The sequence below is a fragment of the Myotis nattereri genome, assembly GCF_964212035.1.
Source record: "Myotis nattereri genome assembly, chromosome: 1".
NCBI classification, from domain to species: domain Eukaryota; kingdom Metazoa; phylum Chordata; class Mammalia; order Chiroptera; family Vespertilionidae; genus Myotis; species Myotis nattereri.
In genome coordinates, this window is record NC_138075.1 from 160468787 (window position 1) to 160484130 (window position 15344).

The following is a 15344-nucleotide window of genomic DNA, read 5'->3' on the forward strand; positions in this document are numbered from 1 at the left end:
CTTTATTGGTGTAGAACCATGTTCCTCATTCCTTGGTCCAGTTTATGATGGGAAAGAATGAAGACCTGGATAAGAACATCAATCTGCTCTACCTAGGGTCTTGCTGCTCATGCAGCTGAGGGACACCAGGGTAGGCTTTTCACAGGGACAGAGGTCTCAGCTTCCTCTTCTGTAGCAATGGTGATATTGGGGTATGTGCTCCTATCTGGTCTTTTAATTGGAACACTGCCTACACCTCCAGTTCCATACCAGAGCTCGCTCACACACTGAGTTTACTGTGATAATGAGCTAGGATTAAGTTGCCTATTAAACAAAGTGATCTTAATCAATAATGTGCTATTATAATTGGAAAGATGTTAAGTTATTAAATACCTTGTGCTATATTTCTTTGATCTTAAGTGTACATTTTGACATATTTTAACATACTGAAATGAGAATGTGTTTTTCAATCAAAGATGTGGCAGTTTAACTGGTGGACATTTCTCCATACCCTCATCCTCTCCCCCCCCCACAACTTTGTAAAATAGTATCAGTTTTTGAAATGTTATATTTAAATACATTTCTTTTTTTAAAAAATTTATTTTATTGTTTAAAGTATTACAGATAGTAGTAAATATGTCTCCTTCCCCTCCCACCCCCCATTGACCTTCCCCTGACCTCCCCTACCAAATACATTTTTTTTGTTATAATTACAAATGTCTATTTCATGAGGAAGACTACAGTATAGTTTTCGTTTTTAATTCTGTTCATAATAGGTTTTTTTTAGGACAGTGGAACTGATACAAGAGCCCATAAAAGGTTCTCCTGGTCTGAGTTTCTACTTCAAAATTAATGGATTTCCCATATTTCTGAAAGGATCAAACTGGATCCCAGCAGATTCGTTCCAGGATCGAGTAACCTCTGACTTGTAAGTTATCATCTTTCTTTTCTTGTTTCTCTTTTATTAACAGAGCCACAAAGCTTAAGAGCTGCTCATTCTTACTTTCGTTAGTTCCAGTCGAAGGAATTGAGGGTCAATATAGAATTCTAGGATAAAAATTTTTCTAAAAGATGATTAAACTTGTCCCCCCCCCCCCCCCGCTACTGTTTTGAAGAGAACCTTAAATATTTTTGTTCATCCTTTTAAATATTTATCTCTTCATGCTAAGATATTTGCATATTCCTTTACTTTTATCTTAATAAAAAGAACTAAAACAATCTTTAAAATTTTAGATCTAGGAAAAAAAATTAAAGTATTTTTCTGAAGCTGTGAGAATAGAACAATATAAGAAAATAATTTTTTAAATTGGGTTTGTAAACTACTGTCTTTGTGATAGTGAAGATAAGCCTTGTGAAGTGAAAATAAACACTGTTAACGTATTTATAAATGTATAAATATGCATTGCAGTATATTACTAGATGTTTAGAATGTAGATGTGGTTGGTAACTAAACTCTAATTTTGCCCAAGCTTGTAGTAATTTCCTTTTACATATATATATATATATATATATATATATATATTTTTTTTTTTTGAATTTTATATTAAAATGAAATTATTCTCCAGGCATAGGCCCAGATAATTAGCTGTCTCTCTCTTTTAAACGCTCCTCTCCTATCTGGCTGGTTTTGGTAGCAGCTGTTCAGCACAGCTGGGCCAATTAGTAAACCTGCCCGTGGGCACCTTTACTCAGAGTCAGTGCTCTGGGTCCCGGGCTAGCCTGTTACTGGTCTTTTTCGTTCCTTTCTGGGCATTGCTCTGGAGATAGAAGGTACATGCATGTCTCTCAAAGTGGCCGTAAATTTCTAGACTTTTCTTTTTTAATTTTTATTGATTTTAGAGAGGAAGGGAGAGGGAGAGAGAGCTAGAAACATCAATGATGAGAGAGAATCATTAATCGGCTACCTCCTGCATGCCCCACATTGGGGATCAAGCCTGCAACCCTGGCATGTGCCCTTGACCAGAATTGAACCTGGGATCTTTCAGTCTGCAGGCCGATGCTCTATTCACTGAGCCAAACCAGCTAGGGCCAAATTGTCATCATTTTAAAATGTGTTTTTCTAGCAGAGATTTTAAGTGTGTTTATCACCCACATGTGTTTCTTAAAATCTTTTCTTTTAGCATCCCCAGGTTTTCAGATTAGTGTTTGTTTTTAAAATTTCTCTATAGGTTATCACTCCTTTTGCAGTCTGTTGTGGATGCTAACATGAATACTCTTCGGGTGTGGGGAGGAGGTATTTATGAGCGAGATGAATTCTATGAACTCTGTGATGAACTAGGAATAATGGTGAGTAGTTGACAGCATTTTTCTTTTTGACTAGAGGCCCAGTGCATGAATTTGTGCATGGGTGGGGTCTGGCTGGCCCATCCTGATCGGGGCCAACTGAGCTGGGCTGGCTGGGGGTAGGGGATGCAGGAGATTGGCCAGCCGCCCCGTCTCTGATTGGGGTGGGAGGGGCCAATAGGGGACGGGGCCAGCTGGGGGGAGGGGCCATGGGTTGTTGGCCGGCCGGCCTCACCCCCTGGCCGAACTCCCGGTCGAACTCCCAGTCAAGGGAACAATTTGTATATTAGCCTTTTATTGTATAGGACTAGAGGCCCAGTGCACGGAATTCATGCATGGGGGTGGGGGCAGTTCCTCAGCCTAGCTTGCACCCTCTCTAATCCGGTACCTCTTGCAATCCAGGACTGCTGGCTCCTAACTGCTCGCCTGCCTGCTTTCCTGATTGCGCCTAACTTCCTCTGCCTGCCTGATCACTCCTAACCACCTCTGCCTTGGCCTTACACCCAGGACCCAGTCTTTCCTCCTCCAGCCAGCCACAGGCACACAGGATTGGGGCCAGCTTCGCCCAGGCCGGTCGCAGGCACAGGCGCCTGGGACCGTGGGTGGGCAGCTTCTCCTGGGCCCAGCTTTGTCAGGAAGGACATCCAGAAGACATCTGGCCTAATTAGCGTATTACCCTTTTATTAGTATAGATATGTTACTTTTTCAGCATTCTGAGAGGGTGATATTGCTCATCCCTTCTTTTCTCAGAGTCAGGAATGATGTTCCTTTTTTTTTTTTGCAAAAGATTAAATGGCATCTTAAGAACCAAGAGCCAGAGTTGATAGCGAGTATCACAAATTATTTAATTATTTTTGAATGATAGGCATTCTCTATAATAGTTATATCAGTATGTATCTATCTACATTTTCTTTGTGATTTGAGACTATGCATAAAAAAGAAAATAAGATATTTAAAAACTTTAACTTTAAGGAGCACCAACAAGCCCTAGAGAGAAGAAAAATAAAAAAAGTAAAGGTGTGCTAGCACTCCCAACATGTTTTACATTAGTGAGGGTTACACAAAGAAAATATATTTTCAGTTTTAGTATTACAGTTCTAAAATTTAAAGCTCTCCATAGAAGAGTAGTAATTATAATAATATTGATAATGCTGATGGTCATGATGATGTGACAATATTCTGTAATATTCATTGAGTGCCAGGCATTGTTCTCCGTGCTCTGCATCTATTATTTTGTTTGAACTGCATGCCCATTCTATGGGGTGGTGGTTGTTGCTCTATATCCACATTTCACAGAGAAGGACACTGACACGTGCAGGGTTAAATAACTCGCCCACAGCATATGGTGGGGCTATGGTGGAGTCAAGGTTCCCACTCAGGCCCAGTGAACCGAGGCCCTGCTCTCAACCACTTAGCATGACAGCCTCCCCAGGAATGAGCTTACGTGGTGTCAGTACTAAAATGTCCATGTAGTAATTATTTTTGGCTATGAAAATGTATTCCTTCATAAACAATGTATATTTCTTTCTTTCTTTTTCTGTTTTAATTAAATTTATCTTTATTGTTGACTGTATTACAGATGTCCCCTCCTCTTATTGTCCCCTCCACCAAGTTCCTGCCCCACCCCAGGCCTTCACCACCCTATGTTGTCTGTGCCCATGGGCTATGCATATATGCATATAAGTTCTTCGGTTAATCTCTTCCCACCTCCCCCCTCCTCCCTTCTCTCTGAGAAATGTATGTTTTTAATAGTCTGGTCCATCTCTCAATACCAAATTCCCAGTGACAATTAGAATGAGTTAGGAGTAAGGAGGGGCTGGGGTAGGAAGCTTCATTTAGAATTTTATTTCCCCCTCAACACACTCACTATTTCCTTACTTGAATTCTCAGTCTTTCCTGCCTCCCTTGCATTTTATCTTCTCGGGTTTTCCTACGGCTATGTGCAGTTCTGGGAAGTCAGGGGACCCCGAGTGCCTCGCATATAGTAGGACTCAAATGATCACACTCATCGGACGAACTTGATTTTTCATCTGCATGAAAGATAATCCCCACAGTTCAGACTGAGGAATTTGTTTCTGTGTGGTAAAATCCATGGCAGTGCTTTATCACCTTTTATTTGGTTTGCTAGGTATGGCAGGATTTCATGTTTGCCTGTGCCCTTTATCCAACTGATGCGGACTTCATAAATTCAGTGAGAGCAGAAGTTGCTTACCAGGTACGTTACTACCATTTCAAGAAGGAAAAGGCTTACATTTTAGTTTTGCCTTTTGTTAAACCCTACTTTTCTTTTTGTTGTTCTCTTTACTAAACCTCATGAAAAAAATCACGATCAGGTAATTGTTTTCCTAGGTGATTCCACCCAGTCTCATGGCTTTACCATATTACCACTCTCATATTTATCTCTGGCACAACTTCTCTGCTGAATTCCTGGTAGTTATATCCAACTGCTAACTTGGTGCCTCCACTTATGGACATCCCAAATGTAACATGTCCAAAACAAAGTTATATTACCTTCCCTGAACTTGCTTTTCCTGCAGTTTTCAATAATTGGCAATGCCAGTCTGAATTTCTCAGGTCAAAAATTTAAAGTGATTCTTGACTCCTTGATTTCTTTTGCATTCCACATATACACACTTATATTTGTACCAGAGGCCCAGTGCACGGATTTGTGCACCAGTGGGGTCCCTTGGCCTGGCTTGCGGGGATCGGGCTGAAACTGGCTCTTTAACATCCCCCGAGGGGTCCCAGATTGCGAGAGGGTGCTTCTTGGGTGACACACCCAGAATCTGGCTCCCGCCTCTCTGGTTCTGGGTGCATCACCCAAGAACTGCCGTTGCCAAGTGACTGCAGCTGGCAGCTCCTGTGTTGAGCATCTGCCCCCTGGTGGTCAGTGCATGTCCTAGCTACTGGACAGTTGGCCAGTCAGCTGGTCGCTTAGGCTTTTATATATATAAATATAGATTTATACATCTGTAAATGCAAGGAAGTGATTATATCCTAGCTCCATCCCCTGAAGAGACCCAGAAACAGTGAACAACATAGTAATATTGAGACTCCTTATATTAAAATAATATTTCCCATTAAGAGAAGGTCTTTGGCTTAATCAATAAAGAAAAAAAGAGAGAGAGAGAGAAGGTCTTCTTAGAGACATGGCTGACTTCAGGTGTGGGGCAGGAAATATACTAGATTATCCTGGAAGATTTTGACAGATAACAAGGAGGCAATGAAAGATACGCCAAAAGGACTTTGGTGGGACTCTGACCAACCCAAAGTGGGACAGTTTGAGGTTCAATAAGGATAAGAATGTCAGTGGATAGAAATCCATCAACTGTGTTGAAATACATGAGTTTATAGTTATAAACTGTGTATTTGCATGAAAAACCAAAACAAAAGCAAGGAGATGATTACTATAACGCTCAAGATAGCGCCTATTTTGGAAGGAGGACAGGACCACGATTGGGAAGTGTTTGGTAAAGTTTTCTTCCTGGTCTGGGTGGTGGTTATAGACCGATTGCCTAATAATAGTTTACTGTGCCATAATTTATTTTCTTCACCTGTATTTTATTAAAAAAATAAGGCTTTAAAGTACAAATTGAGTCATCCCTTGCTGAAAGCCCTGCAGATAGAGTTAAGGACCCTCAGCAGGCACTGTCCCGTCTCTGCCTGCCTCTCCACCTCACCAAGCACCGCTTCCCCTGCGTGTATGCCCTGGCCCACCATCCTCATCACCTTCCCTTGTGGACCCCCTCACTCATTCTCTCTGGCCCCTGTTAACCTTGAGCAAGGCTTCCTCTGGTGAAGAAATCTTTCTGAATCTGCAAATCTAGATGAGGTCATTTGCCCTCTGTGAGCCACGTCACACTTTGAATTCCCCGTTCAGGCGTTGCCACCCATGTAAAGTTGCAACCTCTCTGAGGCCAGGGCTTGTTCCCTTCTGTGTCCCTCCTCCCCGGCTGGATTATTCACCAGGTAGATGGATGGAGAGACGAATGAATAACTTTAAACTATTGATTATAGTTATGTAGGTTGCAAACATTTCAGCTTTTTTTTTTTTTAATCCTCACCCGAGGATATGTTTTTTCATTGATTTTTTTAGAGAGAGAGAAGGGGGAGGAGGGTAGAGAAATAACGATGTAAGAGTTTTTAGAAACACTGATTGGTTGCTTCCTGTTCACACCTTGGCCAGAGACTGAACCTGCAGCCCAAGTATGTGCCCTGACTGGGAACTGAACCTGCAGGCTTTTGATGTATAGCACGATGCTCCAACCCACTGAGCCACCTGACCAGGATGCAAACATTTCAGTTTTATCTTTACTTTTCTTTTATACAAATAATTTAATATGATATCTGTGTGCCTTCCAAAAGAGGAGAACTTCTAATGCAGAGTTCGTTAACATTTTAAATTGAAGCTTACAATGAAATTCTCAGTCAGTTTGAAGGGTATCACAGAGTCACTGAAGTTTTCTTGCCTCTTCAGTGTTGTATCTGTGTTTTCACCAGCACCACAAACATGCCAGTCATTGCTGGTAGCAGCCTCACTTGCCTGGGCATATGTAGAGGCAAATAAAGGAAATACTGTTTATAAGGATGATTTAGAAAAACACAGGATGTTAATTTTTTTAAATGAGCGATATCTCTTTAATGCATCTCTGTATGATGTATGAATAACTTAGCTTCTTGAATGGAGACCACAGTGGAAACAGCAGCTGGGATTCATCACTGTGATCATCCCTGACTGTGAAAGAGAAGGGGTGAATACCACGGAGGTTATATTGCTAAGCCATGTTCTCGTGACCATTGAATCCCTTTGTTGTCCTCAAAGGTTTAATTGCCCTCTTCTATTGGGGTGCATCTCCCTGTGTGTCAGAAGACCTGACACAGGGCTGGCCTACAGTGAGCCCAGCTCGTGCAGACCTCAATTTTTTCAATATTGTTAACTTTTTATTCCATATTCTTACAGTTTATTTTAATGTATATCACACACAAAAAGATATTTTCCCCATGTCTTTTATTTTTTATTGAATTTATTGGGGTGACATTGGTTGATAAAATTGTATAGGTTTCAGGTGTACAGTTCTATAATACATCTCTATATTGTGTTGTGTATTCACCACCCCAAGTCAAATCTCCTTCTATCACCATTTATCCTTCCTATACCCTCCTCCATCTCTCCCCACTTCCCTTTCCCTCTGGTAATCACCATACTATTGTCTGTGCCTATGAATTTTGTTTGTTTATTTGTTTTCAGACCTCAATTCTGGAGGCTGGCAGGGTTTTAGATAGATTCAGTAACAGCCTTAGTTGATTTCTTAGGACATGGCATTGATACTTATTTCACGTGACATCCTCTTGATGCCCTAATCTATTTTTTTCTTTAGAACATTCCATATGTTTGTCTTCAACTTCCAGAGCATCTCTGGTACTCACTTGCTTTGTAAAACCCTCTCTAGTTCTTATGGGTTTTGACCTTGGTGGATGGGAACCTCATACCTCTTTCAGCCTAAGTTCTATCTCATTCGTATCTTCACTCAAAGCCCCAACTTGCTCTTGAGACGACTGACCCTGTAATTTAATGTAAGATGTCCTGCATTCTGTACTTCTTAGAAGCTTGTTGTGGCCGAGTCAGATAATGCTGAGCTTGATTTATTTTTCATGTTTAATAAAAGAAATTATATTTTCTTCAGTTTTTGTACAGCAGAGAAGAGCAGCCTTACCTTATCAGTATTTAGAAAATCTAGATAAAAAGAATCTCAGAGATTTTAAAAAATGTATTCCCACAGGTAAAGTTACAGCCATTTTCTAATGGGCTTTGTGGCATGTCAAAATTTATGTGCAGAGCTGGCCAGCCTGGCTCAGTGATTGAGCGTCGAGCTATGAACCAGGAGGTCATGCTTTGATTTGCGGTAGGGCACATGCGAAGGTTGTGGGCTCGATCCCCAATGTGGGGCATGCGGGAGGCAGCCAATCAGAGATTCTCTCCCATCATTGATGTTTCTATCTCTCCCTCTCCCTTACTCTCTGAAATCAATAAAAAAATATTTTTAAAAATTTATGTGCAGAAATTCGATGGCTATAATTTTATATTTATTATAGTTCTGAGTTTTTTTATGTTGAGCATTTGAAAATTATTTTATGTTTTCTTACATTTTAGATCAGGAGACTGAAATCTCATCCCTCCATCATCATATGGGGTGGAAATAATGAAAATGAAGCAGCGCTAATGATGAATTGGTATAGCATAGACTTCACATACCTCCCTACTTACATGAAAGATTATGTGAAACTGTATGTTGAAAACATCCGAGAGCTCGTTTTGGAAGTAAGTAATGGTTTTAATGCAGTAGAATTTAAGAACCTGTTTTAAAAATGGATCAGTTTGAAATTTGGTGTAATATATTTTTATACCCTTTATTTTAGGGCAACCTTCAACAATATCATTTTAATGCAGAGCCGTCCATTATAATACTGCAGCCTGTGAAAGGATTCATGGGTTTTGGACTTCTTTAAGAATCAATGTATCTGTGGATCTCCCACACATACACCAATATTGTGTTTATAATTGAAGGTTGTCACAGACACTTTGGAGGCCATCCATGGATCCTCAATGGTTGTGAATCTATATATTAGATGATTATTGATATGCCACTTCTTTTCTTTTTTAAAAAATACATTAAGATAGTGAATTCTGTGAATGAATTTTCTAATGATAACCTGGTCCTGGTATAAGCATTATGTAGTTAATAATGCTTTCTTCTTTTCCTTTATGCCAGATATAATTTGCTGATATTAATTATAATTAAAAATATTCATATTCACAAGTGAAATTGGTCTCTGGTAAGTATTATAAACTCAAATGTTTGAAGGAGCCAAATTTGTTTTTGAAAATTGAGTAGAGTAGAGGAGGCTCACAAAGAGAGGAGGGGCGGCGGCAATAGGAGAATGGATGTTGGATCTCATAACGTTTACATTCAGCAAGCTGCTTCCAGCAGCTTTTTCATACAAACATCCAGTCTCAGTTTGTGATACGGACTTTCCTAAAATCTCTCGAAGGTTCACAAACCCTTTGCAGCGACAGGCCTTGGGGTGCCGTGCCCTTGGCCTAATGGCCCCTGGCCAGGCAGCTGGCCTCAGTTAGAAGCTTAGCCTTTCCCAGGTACCTTTCCCAGGTACCTACAAACCCAGCACAAGTGCCAACCACTTGTAGATAACTTGGCTTATTCAAGGTGGCCCCAGGCTGGGCACAGGCAGTAGCCAGAGAGGCCCCAAGTAAACACATGTTATGGCCAGCTTCAGACCACATTAGAGCACCACTGATTCACCCCCACAAATGACACACCCAAAGGGCAGTCTTGGTAGGCATGCTAGCCTAGCTAAAGCAAATTCTGGTTTGAGGGTCAGCCCCTGCACTCCTCTGTAGTCACAGCCATTTCTCACAACCAATAAACTAAGAGTCAGTTCTTCCCATTGGAGTGCTAACAGAAATCAAGGCTTTACTACAACTGGAGCTGTACCCACACAAGGGACACACCTGTAGCGTCCAGATAAGGTGACCAGGGAGAGTGCACTACTGGGCCCCACCAAATACCTACTACATAAGGCCACTCTAGCAATACCAGGAAATGTAGCAGATGTACCTAATGGGGAGACAAAGAAACATCTCCCAAATGAGAGAATAGGAGAAATTGCCAGAGAAAGAGCTAAATAAAATGGAGACAAGCAAACTACCATATGTAGAGTTCAAAACACGGGTTATAAGATGCTCAATGAACTTAGGGGAAGAGTGGACAATATCAGTGAGAACTTTAACAAAGAGATGGGAAACATAAAAATGGAGATAGAAAACATAAAAAAGAACCATTTGGAAATTAAGAATACAACATCTGAAATCAATAGTAGATTAGATTACCCAGAGGATCAAATCAGAGATTTGGAAGACAAGGTAGCAGAAAGCAATCAATCAGAACAGGAAAAAAAAAGAATAGTTTAAGGGGCCTTTGGGACAACATTAAGCATACCAACATTTGCAACAAAGGGGTACCAGAAGGAAAGATAGAGAGCAAGGAATTGAAAACCTATTTGAAGAAATAATGATGGAAAATTTCCCTAATCTGGCAAAGGAAAAAGACACCCAAGTCCAGGAAGTACATCTCAAACAAGATGTACCAAAAGAGGACCACACCAAGACACATTATAATTAAAATGGCAGTTGTTAAAGGCAAAGAGATAATCTTAAAAGCAGCAAGAGAAAAGCAATTAGTTACTTACAAGGGAGCTACTAAAAAAGACTGCCAGCTGATTTTTCAACAGAAACTTTGCAGGTCAGAAAGGATTGGCATGACATATTCCAAGTATTGAAAAGCAAGGACCTACAACTAAGATCACTCTACCCAACAAAGCTATCATTTATAATCAGAGCACAGATAAAGAGCTTCCCAGACAAGAAAAAACTAAAGGAGTTGATCACCACCAAACCAGTATTACAAGAATTGTTAAAGGGTCTTCATTAAGAAGAAGAAAAAGACCAAAATTCGAATAATAAAATGGCAATAACTACATACCTATCAATAATTTAGATGCAAATGAATTAAATGTTTCAATCAAAAACATAGGGTGGATGGACAACAAGACTCGTATATATGCTGCCTTCAAGAGACCCATTTCAAATCAAAAGACCCGCTCAGACTTAAAGTAAAGGGATAAAAAAAAGATATTTTATGCAAATGAAAACAAGATAAAAGCTGGGATAGCAATACATACATCAGGAAAAATGTAAGACTTTAAAACAAAGGCTACAACAAGGGACAAGGAAGGACCCAGCAATCCTACTTCTAGATATTTATCCAAAGAAACCCAAAACACAAAATTGAAAAGAAAATGCACCCATATCTTTAATTATTGACAATAGCCAAAGTATGGAAGCAACCTAAGTGTCCATTGATAGACGAATGGATAAAGAAGATATGGTACTTATGTACAATGGAATATTATTCACCATAAAAAGAGTGAAATCTTGCTATTTGTAACAAAGTGGATGAATCTAGAGGGTATCATGCTAAGTGAAATAAGTCAGAGAAAGACAAATATATTACTTACATGTGGAATCTAAAATACAAAATAAATAAACAGAAACAAACTCATCAATAGAGGACATTTTGATGGTTGCCAAATGAGAGCGGGTTGGGAAGATGAATAAAAAGGGGCAAAGATTAAGATGTGCAAATTAAGGAAAGGAAGAAGGAGAAGGAGAATAAAAAATATGAACAACAAAATGACAATATATACATATCTATCGACAATTGTATCTAAAAATCAAACTAAATGAACAAGGAATCTAATGAACAAAATAAACTGATGAATAAAATAGAACCAGAGGCATGGAAACATGGAACAGACTGACAAATCTCAGAGGGAAGGGGAGGTGGGGAGAGATTAACCAAAAAACTTATATGCATATATGCATTACCTATGGACACAGACAATAGGGTGGTAAAGGCCTGGGGTGGGCGCAGGAACCAGGTGGAGGGGGACAATGGGAGGAAAAAGAGGGACATCTGTAATATTCTCAACAATAAAGATTAAAAAAATAATGTGCAATTTGCCAGTTATAAAAACTGTTATGGGGATGTAAAGTACAACATAAAGAATAGAGTCAATAATATTGTAATAATTAGTATCGTGTCAGATGGGTATTAGACTTATCAAAGTGATCAGTTTGTGAGTTGTACAAATATCTAGTCACTATATGGTAGACCTGGAACTAATATAATATTGTATATCAACTATAATTAAAACTTAAAAATTATTTAAAAAATAAAATTATGTAAGTAAATGCTGAAGTAGAATTTGCTATCTGTATAATGCATGAATATGTTGGTGTATGATATAAGGGTTAAATGTAGAGGAAAGAGCTGGTTCCCAGCTCCTCTTAGGGCAGTTCTCTTTGCACCACTCTTCGTTAGATAGGCATAGCATACTTGTATTTACTACATGCATATATAATCATATCTTAATACAAATTGGCCTTTTTTTTTTTTTTTTTTTTTGCAGGTAGAGGAAACAGCATTTTTGTTTGTTTTTGAAGTAATGCCTTAAAAAATTTAACTTTTTAGAAACTGTAATGTTTATCATGTGATTTAATCATCTGATTGTATTTACAGTTTTAATCGTAATTAGATGTTTTAAGTATTTGCCTATATCCTGAAGCAATTCTATACAGGATATATTTAAAAGAATACTATATGATTTTGGCACCCAAATATGCCCAGTTGATGGCACTTTTCTATTTATGTGAAGAAACTTCAGTGGGATTACTTGAAAAACATAGGCTTAAGTTTTTAGCTTTTCTGATATGCTAAGTCATGTATCATGAAGAATTTTTCTTTTCACAAAGTGTTTTGGTTTAAGCTTTAATTAATATTTATAGAACATTTGTTTTAGTCTTTTAACTAACAGTATTATGTTTTCCATATCTGAGGGATTTAAGAAATAGATTTTTATATCTGATGATTTTCATTTCATTGCTTAATTATTAAGTGATCATGACTTCAGCTCCTTGCTGGGCCACTACATGTCTATGTAATCTTGGGCAAGTTACTGAATCTCCACTTTATTATTTATAAAATTGGGTTAACAATAGGCACTAACTATTAAGAGTTGTTATGTGGATTGAGTGAGTTAATGAATGAAAGGTGCATTACACAGACTTGGGCACATAGTAGACTTTTAATTAATGCTAGTCATCATTCTCATCCTTTGTTGGTTTTACTAAGCAAGCTAGGTCTTCAGATAGTTACAAACTTTAATGTCTAATATTAACACTACATTCTTGAACTTAAATATTTATTTGAAGATAGAAAGGATTAAGTGCTATATAATCATTACTGTTATTTTTATGAAAGCATTAGACATTTAAGGAAAAAGACCATGACTGATCTATCCACATACTAATTGTAATAATTAGTTTCCTAATGATTTTTCCTAAAAAAATAGTAATTCTCTTGGTTTATCTTATGGTATTTCTTGGTCTGAATAAGCATTTATGGTCATGACTTAGAGAGGGGCCATTTGATAGAGTAAAAATCAGGCCTTAAGATGAACTGATACAAAAATGGAAAGAAATCATAGTGCATCATCAAGAGCAAATATTTTTAGGGAGAGACTCATTAGTGATTTTACTGACTGGCTCATCTTATCAAATTTTCAAGAATCTGGAGGAATGGGATCGGGGGGGGGGGGGCAATCAGTCAAGCTTGATTGATTAAGGCCAATTAATTGGCCTTCTCCAATTTTACTTCAAAGCCATTATAACAGAATATTGTTTAAAATTTAAGAGTACCTACAGTCTTACCATGTGTTTTTATGTTTTAAATTCAACTACCATCTGCTGCATATGTATTACGAGGAGCAAAGCCTCCTTCCCAATGCTGTGGGGAAACTTTTCCTCCTGGGCTTCCAGTCTGTGCTCAGGGGAAACATGGGAAGAATTACAGGGCAGAATGAAAGAAGTGCTATAAAAAATGTAGTGCCAGCATGGTGGGAACTATGTGAAAGACCATCATTTATTTTTTTACTGGAGGCCCGGTGCACGAAAATTCATGCACTTGGGGGGTGGTCCCTCAGCCTGGCCTGTGCCCTCTCACAGCCCAGGAGCCCTTGGGGGATGTCCACCTGCCGGCTTAGGCCTGCTCCCCGGGGATCAGGCCTAAGCTGGCAGTCAGATACCCCTCTGGCAGCCCGGGAGCCCTCAGGGGATGTCTGACTGCTGGCTTAGGCCTGCTTTCCCTGGGGAGCAGGCCTAAGCTGCAGTCAGACATCCTTAGCGCTGCCAAGGAGGTGGGAGAGGCTCCCTCCACCACCGCTGCGCTAGCAGCTGTCAGCCCAGCTGTGGCTGAGTGGAGCTCCCACTGTGGGAGTGCACTGACCACCAGGGGCCAGCTCCTGCGTTGAGCATCTGCCCCCTGGTGGTCAGTGCGTGTCATAGCCACCAGTCATTCTTGTCGTTCCACCATTAGGGTCAATTTGCATATTACCCTTTTATTATATAGGATTTTTTAAAGACCATCATTTTTAAATGGAAGGATCTAGGAAGGCTTTTTTTTTTTTTTAAAATATATTGATTTTTTACAGAGAGGAAGGTAGAGGGATAGAGAGTTAGAAACATTGATGAGAGAGAAACATCGATCAGCTGCCTCCTGGAAGGCTTTTAACTAAAAGGTGACATTCAAACCAAGCCTTTAGATGGAGTAGAATGTGAGGCAAAGGATTATTCAGTAGGTGTTTTAGACCATAAAACAATGTGAATAAAAGTAAAAAGATGTAGGAAGCAGCATGCAGTGCCCAGTGCTTGAAGCAAAGGATTCCTGATTTGGTGTTGGAAAGTCAAAGATAGAAAAGTCAGCTTGTAAACAAATCTTTTTTTTTTTTAAAATATATTTTATTGATTTCTTACAGAGAGGAAGGGAGAGGAATAGAGAGTTAGAAACATCGATGAGAGAGAAACATCGATCAGCTGCCTCCTGCACACTCCCTACTGGGTATGTGCCTGCAACCAAGGTACATGCCCTTGCCCGGAATTGAACCTGGGACCGTTGAGTCCACAGGCCGATGCTCTGTCCACTGAGCCAAACCGGCCAGGGCAACAAATCTTTTTTTTTTTTTAAATGTAATTTTATTTTTTTCAGAGAGGAAGGGAGAGGGAAAGAGAGACAGAAACATCAATGATGCGAGAGAATCATTGATTGGCTGCCTCCTGCACACCCCCTACAAGAGATTGAGCCTGCAACCCAGGCATATGCCCTGATTCATAAGTCGATGCCCAAGCACTGTGCCACGCCAGCCAGGCTAGAAACAAATCTTAAAAGGACTTTGAATGCTATTGAGTGGGGCTGTATTCAGGAGACAGTAGGAAGCTAGTGGATATTTTGGGGGAGGGGAGGACCTTTATCCAACCCATTCTGGAAGGTACCTTTACTAGCAAAGAATTAGGGAGGTGAGAGATTTGAGGTTAAGAAACAAGTTATAAAAACCAGCGATATCAAGTTATTGAGAATAATAAATGCCAGACATTGATATATTAATTATGA

General features: G+C 39.5%; 1 protein-coding gene across 2 annotated transcripts in view; it reads left to right on the plus strand.

The window, feature by feature from the left end:
• MANBA (mannosidase beta) overlaps positions 1-15344 on the plus strand; it is a 102419-nt gene that overhangs the window by 52830 nt on the left and 34245 nt on the right. For both annotated transcript variants that reach the window (XM_081085547.1, XM_081085546.1), the window contains exons 8-11: positions 756-907; positions 2148-2265; positions 4391-4477; positions 8414-8581. In XM_081085547.1, the coding sequence (XP_080941673.1) occupies positions 756-907; positions 2148-2265; positions 4391-4477; positions 8414-8581 (525 nt within the window). The remainder of the gene's footprint in view (positions 1-755; positions 908-2147; positions 2266-4390; positions 4478-8413; positions 8582-15344) is intronic.